The sequence below is a fragment of the Mesoplodon bidens genome, assembly GCF_964165515.1.
Source record: "Mesoplodon bidens genome assembly, chromosome: 5".
Classification (NCBI taxonomy): Eukaryota; Metazoa; Chordata; class Mammalia; order Artiodactyla; family Ziphiidae; genus Mesoplodon; species Mesoplodon bidens.
The window spans coordinates 109096746-109112460 of record NC_138161.1 but is presented as its reverse complement, the minus strand read 5'-3'; the positions used below and the strand labels follow the sequence as shown (position 1 = coordinate 109112460).

The following is a 15715-nucleotide window of genomic DNA, read 5'->3' as shown; positions in this document are numbered from 1 at the left end:
ATAGCATACAATCCACAGTCTAGGATTTGAATCCCAGTTCTGCCACTTAGTGTGTGATCTTGGGGAAATTAGTTAACTGCCCAGGGCCTCAGTTTTTCTATCTGTAAAGTGGGGGCAATTACTCCCACTCGCAGGATTATTTGGTAATCAGTGGTTCTCAGTTGTGTGTGTGTGTGTGTGTGTGTGTGTGCATGTGTTGACTCCCCAGGGGACATTTGGCCCTGTGTTGAGACATTTTTGGTTGTCACAACTTGGGAGGGATGCTACTGGCATCTAGTGGGTAGAGGCCAGGGATGCTCTAAGTATCCTATGATAGATAGGACAGCTCCCTACGACAAAGAATCCTCTGGCCCCAAATGTCAATAGTGGTGAGGCTGAGAAAGCCGGTGTAGATGAAGTAAAGTAATAAGGTGCTGTGGGCTTTCTGGCTCACAGTAGGTGCTTCATGAACAGCCTTTCTTTCTTCCTGCCCGCTGAGTGTCAGCTCTTTATGTGTAGGAAATGTATCTGATTCATCCCTGTGTTGTCTGGAGCTCCCAGCATAAGGCCTAGCACAGGGAGGCTGAATGTCAGGATTGGGAAGGAAGGAAAGAAGATAAAGAGGGAATATTCTTATTCTTGCAGGTTCTGTGGAAAGGCAGTTGAAGACCTGAATGTGGGGATATGGAGGCTCCAGGGCAGTAAGAGGGAGGGAGTTTTCCACGTGGACTATTATTTGGAAGGAAGGCTGGTGGCTGAAGAGATGGGCTGGGTGCTGTGTGGAGACCCCCTCCAAGTACCCTGCCCCTTTTGGGCCAGCATCACTTAATGGACAGGGTACTTTTTGTTTCTGCCTCTGAATCACGGGGCCACAGTGAGGAGGAATGTGGCATGATTCAGGCTGAAGGGCTTGACCATGGCAAGCTTCCCAAATGACTATTTCAGTAATAACACTACGCACTTTTATGTTTTCCTTTCATCACAGCTCTCAAAGCACAGTGCAAACATTAATTAAGGCTTTCAGCATGCCATGAGGCACTATGTGTAAATATTACTCTTCCCACTTGGCTGAGAAGGTAAACTGAGCCAGGGGAGGGCAGGTGGCTTAATCCAGTGTGGCTCATTCCCTGTTGAGGCTCCACCTTGGAGAAATTGGGGTTTAACAGCCTCCCTGACCCTCCAACTATGACTTCTTTCTCTCCTTCCCAGGCCCTCTTGGTGATACCATGAGTAGAAATGCTTTCTTATTTCCCACTGGGGCAGCGACGACAGCTCCGATGCAGAGGCGCAGGGCATAGGGAGCTCCTCATTCAGATATATCCCTTCACTGCCATGTGTCACCACTTCTGGGAGGCGGCAGTGAGGGGACAGAGGATGATGTCAGAAGGCAATCGAAACATTGTTTTTACGGACTTCCCTGGCAGTCCAGTGGTTAAGACTCCAGGCTTCCTCTGGAGGGGGCACAGTTTCGATCCCTGGTGGTGGAGCTAAGAGCCCACATGCCCCGTGGCACGGCCAAAAAATTTAAAAAATAAATAAATAAAATAAAAGAAACATTGTTTTTAGGAGGGACACTGGGGGCAACTTTATCTTTCCTCGGAAGTTTTTCCAAAACCTTAACAACAGGTAAATCGGCTTAAGCAAATAAGAGGGTTCCTTGTATTGTTCCTGCAAATGTTCTGTAAATTTCAAATTACTTCCGAATAGAAAGTTTAAAAGGAAAAGAACGGATGTCTTTTCTAGAACCTCAGCGGCCAATGCAGCAGAGAGAGTCCAAAAGAAACACTGGAGGAAAAGAGACAAGAGGAAAATGTGTTCTTAAAAAAGAAAAAAAAAATCCAAAAAACTGGCAGCAGGAAACCCCTTCCGCTGAGCGCACAGGCTTGCCTCCTTGGGTGACGCCGCACCTCTGTCCTCACACGTCGGGGCGCTGCAGTGGCGCGCGTGCCCCTCCCCGCCACCGCGCCGACACTGCCCCTGGCGGTGACTCACGCCGGGCATCCTTTAAATACGGGGAGGGCCCGGCGAGCCGCACTCATGCAGCAGCCGTGAGCCGTCCCACGTCCTCCTCTCTGGCTCCCTCTGGTTGACGGCTGCCGGGCGGGCGCTGACTTGCTGGTAAGTAGGAGGGCTGGCCTCCTGCCTCCTCCCTCCCTCCCACCGGCCTGGAAGGACCCGGCTAGCCTCCCCCTCCTTTTTTGCTGACCCCGCTCCCCCGGGAAGAGTGTCCAGAAGGGGCAGGGCTGGCGCGGTGCCTAGGGATGCTCTCAGAACGCGGCCGGTGGAGCCTGCGCGGGAGGGGCACGTGGCCGAACTCACGCTGCCCAGGTGCCTGGGGCCACAGCCCCTCTCTGCGGATCCCTGACCAGCCTCTTCCTCTTTTTGTCCTGACCCGTCCTGGATGTCGACCTGGGACGCTGAGAAGATGTTTTAGACCGGCAAAAAGTTGACTTTGAAAGTTGACTTTCAAATGCTCACACCAGTTACACATCGAGTTTACTTCTTTTGGGATACTAGCTCCACTGGGAGAAGAGTTTCTCTTTTTAAGATCCAGGTTATTTGAACCCAAGTCCTCTTCCCCAGCACTTACTATGGTGGCCACCAGCGGCCTGTCCTGTATTTGGGTCTGTTGCGGACCAATGCAGGTATCCCAAGTGACAGCTGTCCTCTTTTCATAGACTGACTTCCAGTTGCTACAAAAGTGGCTTCAGCAGATGTGCTGGCGCCTGGTTTGGATTTCCAATTTGGAATTCAGCTGTGGGCTCAGGGTTGTTCCAGATTCTAAGTTTGTGTGGCTTAGGCGACTTCATTCTGGCAGCTTTCCCCTCTTGCCTTGGCCACTAATGGCTTTGGGTAGGGAGAGTCAGGGCTGGAGATGGATTTGTGATGAGGCTGGTTTGCATTTAAAATTGTGACTGTTGTACCTTTACCAGATTCTCTGCTCAAATGTAGAGGCAAGAGCGGGGCCAAGGAACCACCTGTGGAAAACCAGAACTTTTCTAGAGCTTCCCACCGTGCCAAGTGTGAGAGAGCCAGTCTACCTCCAGGGCCAAATGTGTGACCTCAGGGCAGGTTGCGACTCTCTCTTGGATGACACGTCACTCAGACTGAAGGTGCTAGATGCCTGTCTGTCACGCTCTGGCTTCTCCTTTAGGATTATATCACCATATCAACCAGTGTTGGTGCCACTGGCTCTGTAATTTAGAAATTCTCTAATGGCTGTCACTTCTTATACTCTGAATCGATTGAACATCTGGGGTATATTCAGGGCCAGACAGTCCTATTTGCCTGTGGTCTTGAGTCAGCTGGGCGGGCTCTGCAGGGATGAGACAAGAATGTGAGAGAGGTCGGGGTGAGGGGAAGGGTTCTGAACAGACCCTGCAGAAAGTCAGGGCACGGAAGGCTCTCCCAGGGCTGGGGACACTACCTGGGCTTGCTCAGTAAATGGGGGGGGGGGGGCTGCCAGTGGAAATAGAACCAGATGTGGAGAAATAAGGAGAGCTGGGAGAGAAGCTGTTCCAGCTCGGTCCTGCCAGCAAACACTCCCAGGGCTGTGACTACACGTGGCAGTTTGCCTCCCTAAATCCTGACCGCGAAAGACTGCCTGCAGCTTCTGGTTTCACTGCCTCCCTGGGCTTTGGGGACACAGGATTTAGAAACTTCTGTCAAGATGCTTTGATGAGGGGCTGATCCATTTTATCTAAGTTGGGCCCCCCAGGTGTTACCCTGAGAAGGGGGCTGTAGCCCATGGCTTTTAAAATAAAAGCCCCAAGTGGAAGCGTCTCCCTGCTCGACTGGCAAGTTTGTCAGTATGTCCTGCCACTTCTGCCAAGCTAATTACAGCCCTGCTCTGGCCTCTGCCAGAAGCCCTACCTCCCCTAACCCCAGGGCTGGAAAGGACTAATTTCCTCGTACTCATTTCCTTTTCTAAACAAATGGACTGAACTTTGACCTCGATGGGCCATGAGAGATGGGGTCAGTGATTGAGCCAGGTGGAGGATGAGGGTGTGGCTGCTCTTCCCTTGGGGCTCCAGGATGTGTTTGGGGTGGAGGCCTGAACCGGGCTGTGTGTTGAGACGATGGGATCACCCCCTTCTGGCTGAACAACGTCTTCTGTTCTTCCATCCACTCCTCCAAGCCACTCAGGTGAAACTGAGCAAACACGAGCATCAGAACAGCCTTGAGGAAGAACATCCCTCAAACCATGCAGCCTGGGAGTTGGGAGAGGCACTTGACCTTGACTAATCATGCTGGGTGGCTGGAGGGTGGATTGTAGATGAGCCTGAGATCATTTTCGAATGGGGGGAGAGAAGCCACCTCTTCCCCGCATCCAGGCACAGCTGGACACGTGGTTGATGAGGTCCTAAAGCCTCATAAGGTTCAGGGGGGTCACCAAGCTCTATGGTTAGGTAGAGCCCTGATCTGGGTGTCTGGAATCTTCCACTGACTGTGTGAGCCCAGGCAAGGCCCCTCCTCCCTCTGGGCCCCTTAGTTTTCCCATCTACAAAATGACCAGATGGTTTGACCAGATGGGCTCAAAAGGCCTTGGCATCTCTGATGCCCTGGGCTCTAAGTGCTGCTTCTGGGAGCAGCCTCTACTGCTGGGTTCAACTTAGCACAGACCCCAGATTTCTGACAGGGACGGAGAAAGGGCCACTGAAGGAAATATGGACAGAGGGGGCTGGACCCTGTCTATGGCCCGACCTTCAGCCTCCCCAGTCCAGGGTTCAATCTCTCTGTCTTGGTAGTAAATGACATAGGTCAGGAGCATGGAGTCCCAGCTGGTCTAGGCCTCAAGTGGTGCTTCCGAGTGTGGGCTGTGGACCCCTGCATCAGAGTCACTTGGGGAGTCTGTTAAATGTGCAGGGTCCTGGGCTGTTCCCCCTACCCCCCAGACCTAGGGATCAGGAGCTCTGTGGGTGGAGCCTGCAGAGATTCTGATTTTACTCAGCTTTGGGCCAAGAACAAGCCTAAGTGCTTCACATGCATTAACTCGTGTAATCCTCAGTACTCCAGTGCTGTGAGTTCAGTTCTATTAAGCGAGTTTCCCAGGCACTTCCAGGCGACATTTATGTACTGATCTGGGGAACACAGTGGTTACCCCCTTCAAGCAAGACGGGGAGGTCAAGATACAGTGAGCCTCTCATTCAGACAGTGGCTTCAGACCCACTGGACCGTGCAGAGAGGAGCGGCTTGATTGGCGCTGATGCCGGCTGTGTACAGGGGAGACAACACAGCCCCATGCCTGGCATCTCCCTCGATGGACGGGGCAACATCTCAATGCTGATGAGGCCATGTTTTGGGAGATCTCTGTACGGGGAGGGCACAGGCCAGGGAGGGAGATTTCCTGTCTGGGCCTCAGTTTCCCCAGGTGCGCTGGGAGGGGGCCTCCCTGAGGCCCCCCTCTCAGCTCCCTGATCCACGAAATAGCTCTTGGCCATGTGAAGATGCGCCAGTTAACAAGTGGGATTGCCCTGCCTGGAAAACTTTGGAAGCAAGGTGGGCCTGAAAAGATGGATACAATGTCCTCAAGCCTCCATGTGAAGGTGGCCCTGCTGGTGGTTCCACGTGACCTATAGGGGATGGTGGGAATGACGGGGCTTCAGACCAAATCTCCTTTCTGTCTCTGGTAAGATATCAGAGCTGCCAAAGGCCCCTGGGAGTCTTTACAGTAGGGGAAACTGAGGTCTGGAGAATTTACCTAAACTCACACTCCAACTTAGAGTTAAGACAGAGTATCACATCCGTCTCCGAGGTTCTTTCCAAAAGCTTTGCTCCACGGCATTGAAATAAGAAGGCGTCTCCTCCCAGGCAACCTCGAGTTTCGGGAATGTGATGATGGTATTAAACCCCAAAGTCCCAACCCACCAACCAACAAAGCTCAGGGCTTCGAGGCTAATTATGTGTTTGCCCATGAGTCATAGAGGCTGTTTTTGCTAAAAAGACCAGAGCCAGAGCGCCTGGTCCAAGCACTTCCACTCCTGGGGAGGGACCACGTCAGAGTGCCCAGGTGAGCTGTCTGTCTGTCTTTCTGTGCGTCTGCGGGCTCAGTGAATTCCCTGGGCCAGCGACAGACGCCAGGCTGCTCCCCCTCCCAAGACAGGGGCTGGACCAAGTCGCTGCAGTGACTAAGGACGCGTTTGGCTGCCTGGAGGAGGAGGGTGTAATTAGGGCAGCTTTGTGGGTCTTTAACTGTCATGGCTGCCAAGCAGCACAGGGCAGCGTGGACTATTAGTCCACTGTGTGCTGGGCTCCTGAGGGCCTCAGGCTTCCGTGGACGCCGGCCACACTTGCTGGAAATCCAAGGGCCCGGCTGGTTGTCCAGCCTGCTCCTGCGGCCCCTCCCTCCCCTGAGGGCTCTGCAGCTGGGTTTGGGTTAGGCTCCCTGGAGGTCCTTTGCAGCAGTCAGTGCCAGCCGTGGTGGTGGTAACAAGTGCTGGAAAGTAGGAAAGCAGTGCATGTGGTGCTGGAGTGGGCTCTGCAGACACGAGGATTTATAAAAGGGAAAATCTGGAAATTCTTGCAATATTCGTTAAGCTGAGTGTGGTTCGTTTTAAACAACAGTGGCTCTGTTCCCATGAGGGTGTTGTTCCCATAAGGGAGTTATCTTTTTCCTCCTCTTCCCAAGCCATGAGGCACCACCCCTGGCCGTGGACCCTTCCTGGGGCTGGCTTGATGCCCCCTCCCCAGCTGGGGAGTGCAAACTCACAGAGGTCTGAGATGGGTCTTCAGAGGGTTCCTTGGCCCACACCCTCATTTATAGATGGGGAAACTAGACAGAGACTGCCCTGGGCTTTCCAGGTTATGGGCACTTTAATTTAGTCCCTAATACTTGGGCTACAATACCATTTTGAAGCATCCTGGGCATAGGAGTATGCATAGAAATTAAGTGCTAGATGGTTCATCACCAGGAGTGATGCTTCACCTTTTGTAAGTCAGTCCAGGGGGTAGATCTCTCTCACACGTATATCGAGGGGATGGGCAAACACCCACAGCTGTCTGCGTGGACCCCCTGGGAGCACAGGCACAATTGTCCTGGTTGATGGATCTCATCTCCTTGCCCTGGGACTCAGCCTTCGAATCCTAAAGTCTTGGTGATGGACAGCTGTCATCTAGTCCAACACTCTACGAGGTGTAGAATCTTCTCTCCAGCTTCCTTACCATGTTTCTGCTTAGTTTCCGCTTGAACACTTTCAGGGATGGGGAGCTTACTGCCTTATGAGGTTGTCCATTCTGATTCGGGCAAGCTGTCTTCAGTGAAGAACTAAAATGCACGACCCCATAGCTCCTGTGTACTAGTTTCGACCTCGAGAGCCACACTAAGGCTGATTTCTGTATCCCAGGGCAGCCCTTCACGTACACTAAGAAAGTGCTTGCAGGCTCATCACATCTTCTCTTCTTTCCGCTATTCATCCACAGTTCCTTCAATGGATGCTCAGATGTTCTGGTTTCTGCATCCCCTCACCATCCTTTTACCCTTCTCTAGAAGGCCTTCAATAGACCAGTTTGAAAAAAAAAAAAAAAAAAAAATAGACCCGTTTGTCTTTGGCCTTCTTGAAGTTCAGGGTGAAACTGAGAACAGCATTACAGATGTGGACTGATGGGGGCAGTGTAGAGCAACACTATCACCTCCTTTGTTCCACACTTAATACTTCTATTGATGCAGTCTGAGATCACATTAGCCTTTGTGAGCAGTCTTCTTTCTCTGCTACCATCAATAAAAAGCCCTGGGGCTTCCCTGGTGGCGCTGTGGTTGAGGGTCCGCCTGCCGATGCAGGGGACACGGGGTCGTGCCCCGGTCCGGGAGGATCCCGCGTGCCGCGGAGCGGCTGGGCCCGTGGGCCATGGCCGCTGGGCCTGCGCGTCCGGAGCCTGTGCTCCGCAACGGGAGAGGCCGCGGCAGTGAGAGGCCCGCGTACCGCAAAAAATAAAATAAAATAAAATAAAATAAAATAAAAAATAAAAAGCCCTCACATCTAAGGGTGGATGTTAAGTCACTTTTTCAGTGCCTCCTTTCTAAGCTATTCATGTTCTGCTCTCAAGTTCTGGAACCAACATTTATCTATACAAGTTCATTCTTTTAGATGTGTCCATAGCTTAATCTGGCCCCCTTCCTTTGAATCTAGACTCCATTGCCAAGTTGTTATTTTTCTTTCATTTCTCCACAGTTCTACATACTTATTTGAGTCTTTGATGGAAAGTACAGCAGGTCAGGGCTTGGATGGGCTGTAACTAGGGCAACAATCAAGGCCTGGGTGGGTGGGGGATGAACTTGGGTTCTGTCCTCAGAGTAAGCTTGTTGGGGGCAGGGGAGGGGTGCATTGAGTTGAGGCCAGGTTGGGAAGCCTGGATTATTCTAAGTTGTGGGCCAGACTCAGGACTCCATGAGTTCAGGGGAACAAAGAAAGGCCAGAGAAATACCTTCTCCACCCAGCCAGTTTATGCCTTATAGGCCATCATTTGAAATTCCTTCTTCTGACTCAGGACTTTTGCTCATTAAAAGGAGAGGCGCACAGTAACACTCACAGTTCTCATCCAGGAATCTGGAGATGCTGGCTTTAAGCTCTGAGCCTCAGTTTCCCTGCTTCCTGCATTCCCCCCAAATGATGGGCATGCATGATCAGTAGTTCTTAACCCTTTGGGAGTTAGAGACCCCTTTGAATCTCGGATGGAAGTTACAGATGTTCTACACATACACAGAAATCCATAGTCCCTTGACTAAGAATGCCAAGATTAAAAGCACCTTGAGGCCTTCCTGCCTCCAAGAGTCTACAAGGGTCATGTTGTAGGGGAGCTTGGCACTTGCTCACACGTTTGCACAGAACACCCTCACAGCCTTTCTTCAATTTGCTCCTTACGTTGGCCTCAGGAGGGGGCAGAGGTTATCACTCTCACCTAACAGATGAGGAAGCTGAGCCTGGAGGCCTCAAGCTTCATTCAAGTCAAACAGCTAATGTGCGGTCCTTAAATATTCATGTAGGGCCCAGTTCCCCTGCCCCCCATCTCCACTTTCTATTTGTATGGACCTGATCTCAAACACCAAACCTTCCATGACTTTGACTCCATTCCCAGATCAGCACCATGTCTGCGGGAGCGTCTGGGCCTACCAACTTTCAGCTCAAAGGACATCCTAAGTTTTCCGGGACTTACTCAAGGCCACCCAATGTTTCTTCTGGAAACTGGGACTGGTACCCAGAAGGCAGACTCCAGACGTCGGCCGACCCACAGCAGCCCCTTCCAGAGAGACAGGAAGTGGTGTGGATAGTTTCCTTTTATTGGGAAGGTGGTTTGGATTAAACCTAGACGAAGCCCCTGTGAAAGGGTTAACACAGGGGCAGGTTGGTGGTGGCGGTGATGGGGCAGTGCTGGCCGGTGTGCGGCGGGGCCCAGGGAGACGGAAGGTTGAGCTTCCCTGCAGTCTTTTCCAACGGATCGCAGTGTGGTGCTGCTCTGCTGGCTGCTGCTGCCCCTCCCCGCAGGTGTTCATATCTGTGGCCTCAGCATCTTCCCCCAGGTTCAGGCCCTGTTTATTTGCTGTCGTTTCCTATCTGTTCCTCCTGAGGAAGCCACGTTCAACTAGCAAGTCCAGGTGCTCTGAGAGACACAGAGATGGATAAGATACTGCTCCTGACTTAAGGAACTCATAGGGACGGGACACGAACATCCCTGCTCTTGCAAAGCCTATTGACTAGGGAAGGAGACAGGCGGGGACACAGTGAATGCCATGTGTGGCTGCAATGCTATGGCCTGCTTCCGTTAGGCCATAATGGAAGTTGGGAAAATCACCTGCACGGGAGGGCAACTAAAGCTGACTCGTGGAATCCTGGAAAGCTTCCTAGGGGTGACTGCCTGTGAGCTAGACTTAGAAGTGTGGGGAAGATTTGGATGAGGATGAAGAGTCCTCCAAGTGGGGAGAATTGCTTGGGCAAAGGCATGGAAATAGGAAGGCCTGGGGGAACACGAAGAGGCTGCAGACCAGACCACAGGTAGCATGAGATGGGTACGTGGTGATGGGTTTCAAAGGCAAGCCAGTGTTTGGCACCCAAGGTTGACGTCGGCTTAAAAACAGCTGAAGCATCAGTGAGGCAGTCCTGACTTGTGCCCTTTCTCTCCTTGCAGAGGCCATGCCACCGAAACATTTTCTCCTTTTGCTGGTGGGCTGCCAAGCCTGGGCTGTGGGCTGGGCCTACCATGGCTGCCCTAGAGAGTGCACCTGCTCCAGGGCCTCCCAGGTGGAGTGCACGGGGGCGCGCATCATGGTGGTACCCACCCCGCTGCCCTGGAATGCCATGAGCCTGCAGATCCTCAACACGCACATCACCGAACTCAACGAATCCCCGTTCCTCAACATATCGGCCCTGATCGCCCTGCGGATTGAGAAGAATGAGCTGTCCCGCATCGCGCCCAGTGCCTTCCGTAATCTGGGCTCTCTGCGCTACCTCAGCCTCGCCAACAACAAGCTTCAGGTTCTGCCCGTCAGCCTCTTCCAGGGCCTGGACAACCTAGAGTCGCTCCTCTTGTCCAGCAACCAGCTGGTGCAGATCCAGCCGACTCACTTCACCCACTTCAGCAACCTCAAGGAACTGCAGTTGCATGGCAACCACCTGGAATTTATCCCTGACGGCGTCTTCGACCACCTGGTGGGCCTCATCAAGCTCAATCTGGGCAAGAATAGCCTCACCCACCTCTCACCCAGGGTCTTCCAGCACCTGAGCAACCTCCAGGTCCTCCGGCTGTATGAGAACAGGATTTCAGAAATCCCCGTGGGCTGTTTCGACGGGCTTGGCAACCTCCAGGAGCTGGCCCTGCAGCAGAACCAGATTAGTATGCTGTCTCCTGGCCTCTTCCACAACAACCGTAACCTCCAGAAGCTCTATCTGTCCAACAACCACATCTCCCAGCTGCCCTCCGGCATCTTCATGCAGCTGCCCCAGCTCAACCGGCTCACGCTCTTCGGGAATTCCCTGAAGGAGCTCTCTCCGGGCATCTTTGGACCCATGCACAACCTGCGTGAGCTTTGGCTCTATGACAACCACATCACCTCCCTCCCGGACAATGTCTTCAGCAGCCTCCGCCAGTTGCAGGTCCTGGTCCTCAGCCACAACCAGATCAGCTACATCTCTCCGGATGCCTTCAATGGGCTGGTGGAGATGCGGGAGCTGTCCCTCCACACCAATGTGCTGCAGGAGCTGGACGGGAGTGTCTTCCGAACGCTGGCCAATCTGCAGAACATCTCCCTGCAGAACAACCGCCTCAGACAGCTCCCGGGCAACATCTTCACCAACGCCAATGAACTTATGACCATCCAGCTGCAGAACAACCAGCTGGAGAACCTGCCCTTGGGCATCTTTGATCACCTGGGGAAGCTGTGTGAGCTGCGGCTCTACGACAACCCCTGGAGGTGTGACTCAGACATCCTTCCACTCCACAATTGGCTCCTACTCAACAAGGCCAGGCTGGGGACAAACATCCCCCCGGTGTGTTTCAGCCCAGCCAATGTCCGAGGCCAGTCCCTCATCATCATCGATGTCAATGATGTTGTCTCCAGTGTCCAGGGTCCAGTGGTCCCCGAGGTGCCCACGCACCCACAGACACCCAGCTACTCCGACACCACCTACATCTCCTCTACCACTGACTTCACCAGCACCATGCAGGACTACACCAGTCTGACCACCATCGAGACCACCGAAAGCCATGACACGGGGGGCATGACCCAGGCCCAGAGCAGGCTGGCCATTGCTGCCATTGTGATTGGCATCCTTGCCCTGGCCTGCTCCCTGGCTGCCTGCATCTGCTGTTGCTGCTGCAAGAAGAGGAGCCAGGCAGTCCTGATGCAGATGAAGGCACCCAATGAGTGTTAAGAGAGGCAGGCTGGAGACAGGGCTGGGGAACGGTGGGACCCCCAGAGGATCCAGGATTTCATCGTTCCACCTCCACCCCTGGGTCCAAAGAGCCATCCCCTGCTCCCCCTCTCTCTGGTCCCCGAGAGAAAGGTGCCCCCACCTTTTCCTGACCTGCCTGGTTCTCCTATAGAAGAGGTTCTTGCAGAGCCTTCTTACCAACAGGGAGACCTAACCCACTGTGGCAAAAACCCTGCGGTGTTCCCAATTCACATCCCTGGGCTTCTCTCAAGATAGCCCCTCCTCTAAAGCCTCATCAGCTCTCCTCCAAAAACCACCTTCCCTGCGTCTGCACCCCTGCCAACCTCTATAGATGCAATTATTACACACCTGCCACGTTGTGGCAATAGTTCTCCACTGGGACAGCCCCTTTCCCAAGTATTATGTAAGTTGATTCCCCTTCTTTGCTCCTCTTGTTTGTGACATGGCTCTACCCTGTCCCCTCAATGAAAGGTCTCCCTTCACTTCCTACTCCTGAAGGCAGGGTGACTTCTCTCCTCAAAGAAGGCTTCAAACCATTTAGCTGATCTCTTAAGAAGTGCCAAGTGCCTTGGCTTTCAGGATGCTATGAAAGCGAGAAGGGAAAAATGAGGCCGTTCAGGTCCTGGAGGCCGGACTACCATCAGCATCTCTTGTGATTTTTATCTGGAAAAGGAAGAAAGGCACCGGTGCAACAAGTTTAACCGCTTAGAGAATGATATTTCTGAACTGCAAACTTTGCTTTGAAAATTTCAGTCCTTTAAGGAATAAAATCATGTAGAATTTCTCACCCCACCCCCAGAAAAACTTGAAAATCAGCTTATTGGTACTGGATGGAGAAAGCAATTTGGTGCCTGGGGGTGCTTGTGTTCACCCCCAGAATTTTTCTCTTTTAACTTTTTATGGAAGTGTAATATACATACAGAAAAGCAGGAGCGTGATAGTGTGTAGTTTGATGGATTTTCACAAACTTTACACACCTGTGTAATCAGCACCCAAATCAAGAAACGAGACATCGCCAGTATCCTCCATCCTGAGCTTTTACTGGAGAAGACTGGGGCCTATGGAGGTGGCATGAACTTACCTGGGAACTGGCTTCCCACGGGTCAGGATGAGCCCCTCACTGCCCTCCCCCTGCAGCCAGCCCTTGCAAAGGCCCAGCTGCCAGGGTTGGAGGAGAAGATGTAGGTACACTCTGGCCTGGATGGGAAATTGTATTAAATCCCAGACCTTGAAGTACCAGGCTTGGCCAGGTCAGAGGCATCTCAACTAGAGAGGCTCATGCAACCACACACCCTACCCTGCCAACAAGCTGTCTGTTGCTCATTGGAGGCTCCTCTGCCTGGGCCTTTTATGGGCATGATATGCCTATATCTGTTTTTAATTTTCACTCTCCGTTTGGGAAAGTGAAATAGCTCAGAGATGAGATCCTTTAATTGGACAGCCAAGTGTAATGGAACCCAGCAATCTCTCTGGTCATGGTAAAATTCTCCATCGACATTACAGTCAGCTAGACACTGAACTTCAGCATTCTCATACACAGCAGGCAACATGGGTACACCGATAGGTCACCCTGGGTCAGGGCCCTCTGTGGAGCCTCTCCCTGCCCGTGGTCTGGTTACAAGAGTTGAGTTGTTTGGTCCAGAGTTGCCGTCACATGAATACCTGCCCTCGCCATCCTTCCTGCTACATATATATTCACACTGGTAAAGAAAGTACACTCAAGACAATGCATGTCTTTCTCTGGACAACTGGTATACCAGTTTAGAAGTAGAAACAGTGAAATGGAGAAATTCACGTATCTGTGTCTGCCCAGGAAAGAGCTGCATCCAACACTACAGGGATTTGGAAATCTGCTATCAATCCTGACGGGCCTTTACTAGTTCCCTCTGCCCCACGAGACAAATAAGAAATCCCCTTGGGCCTTAACAGCGTGATGCTGAAAGGTCCCAACAAAACGAGTGTGTAAGAACTTGTGCATTTTGTAGCTTTTCACTCTCTGTCACAGGGAATCTGGGAGAGATGGGGCCTGTTAAGGCAAAAGACATAGTATCCCCAAGGTGAATCTGGGTCTCCAAAATGTTTTCAAATTATTTATAGCACCTGGCGGACATGTATCAAGGCTTGCCATGGTCCAAAAAGACATGAGTCCAGAACTTGGGGCATGGGCATCATTCCACTGATGGTGGCCTGCCATATTGATCCTGGGGCCCAAAGGGGAAGCTTGGCTTGCTCTTCTCCGGACAGGAAGCATGGTTTGGCACTGCATTCCTCAAGCTGCTCCTTGTAACTAGGCTCCAATGTCTCCTTGTGCAAGGGTGCAAGTGGGCCAGAGATGGCAGAGAGGTGAGGAAGAAGTCCTCTTCATCCAGTGTGCCCTGCCAAGCTGAACCCAGAACCCCTGGGTATTGATGGCATTGGCCATGACTTTGGAATATCTTCCTCTCTGGCCCAGGATATCACACGTGGCCTGAGGGCAGCTGTCCTCAGATGACTCCCCACAGGAGCACCCTGGGTGGGGGTGGTGGACCCTTCGCCTGACCTTCTGAGCTTGCCTGTTCCTTTCTCCCATCAGAGTGGACTGGAAGGAGCCACTGGGCCTCCTCTTCCTTGGCAGGCGTTTTGGTCCTTCTGAACCACGGTGTCTGGTCAGGGAGCTGCCAGAAAATGTGGGTGGAGTTTCCTTTCCAACAGGATGATGCATTTGCTCACTTCTTGGGGCTGGAGTGAGCTGCTTGGTCCCCCAAAAGTTGAGTTCACTTTCCCCCTTTGCTCATTGGCTTCTAGTTCCCCTTGCCAGTACTCCATTTGGAGTGGAGGAAAGATAATAAAAGCCCATTAGAACCACTGTTTTTCAAAAATTCTTACTGTGCATGGATACCCTTCAAAGCACTTAACAGCCATTTTCTTTTTAACCCTCACAGCACCCCTGTGCATGAGTAGTAGTCCATGTGAGAGGGTCTAAAACCACTTGTCTTCCGCAACATTATTCAATAGGCTGTGGGTTTACCTTCTCTCTTTAAGCTTTGCACAAGACCTCATGGCCTGTCCTGGGCTTTCATTGTTAAACCAAAGAAAATGGGAGTCACTGTCCTGTTGCTCCCCATACCATAGTCTTAGCCATTGGAACCTCACCTGGTACTGTGTGGATCCAATGCTTTGTGAATACAGGAAAAAATTAAACTCATCCACCCGTTAAAGAAAAAATGGCTTCTCTCAAGGGAACTGTTGGGCTGAGTGTATATTGTTCCTCCTTGTTAGAATTTAAAGGTACAACACCCTTGTCAGAACTCTTCCTGGGAACCAATACAATTGTCACAGATGTCTGTGTAGTGCAGTGATGGGAATCATTTCCAAACTCAGGAAGCTTGTGGCGAGCAGACAGCTAGAGATAACTAGATAACTAGAGTTGCTAAAGAGACACTGGAGGTAGCCCGGCCTTTAGCTATGAATCACTCGAATTCAGCCTACAGATCCCACAGTCGGAACTGAATCGGGGCTGCTGGGGAGCCAGTGGTGGTCTTGGGGAGCAGGTCTTCGCTGTGGTTCAGAGAGGCATGGGGCAGACACTCCTCCAGGCCAAACTCCTCCCAGTGTGAGCTCTCTCCTTGACCTAAGGGGAGATTGTTCTCACAAACCTGTTGCCTTCGTGCTACCTTCAAAAGTAGATCAATTTTGCCTCGCTTAAAGAATCATTGCAAATAGTCCCAGGTGCTTGGTGATGCATTTAGAGCTTTCTAGGCCCCCAAGGTTTTATAGAGTGTGAGCCCTGGTGGGCAAGGTTGGGGGTCTGTCTTTGCTGGATGCTGCTTGTAACAGATTTGGTGTGCACAATCAGCAATAAACGGTATACACAA

The 15715-nt window shown here is 52.0% G+C and overlaps 1 protein-coding gene across 1 annotated transcript; it reads left to right on the top strand.

Moving 5' to 3' along the window:
• The first annotated feature begins 2020 nt into the window (after positions 1 to 2020).
• Positions 2021 to 15715, top strand: LRRC15 (leucine rich repeat containing 15). Its single transcript, XM_081234116.1, has 2 exons — positions 2021 to 2097; positions 10099 to 15715. Exon 2 carries the CDS (start codon positions 10104 to 10106, stop codon positions 11838 to 11840), a length of 1737 nt encoding a protein of 578 aa, XP_081090242.1. The 5' UTR covers positions 2021 to 2097; positions 10099 to 10103; the 3' UTR covers positions 11841 to 15715.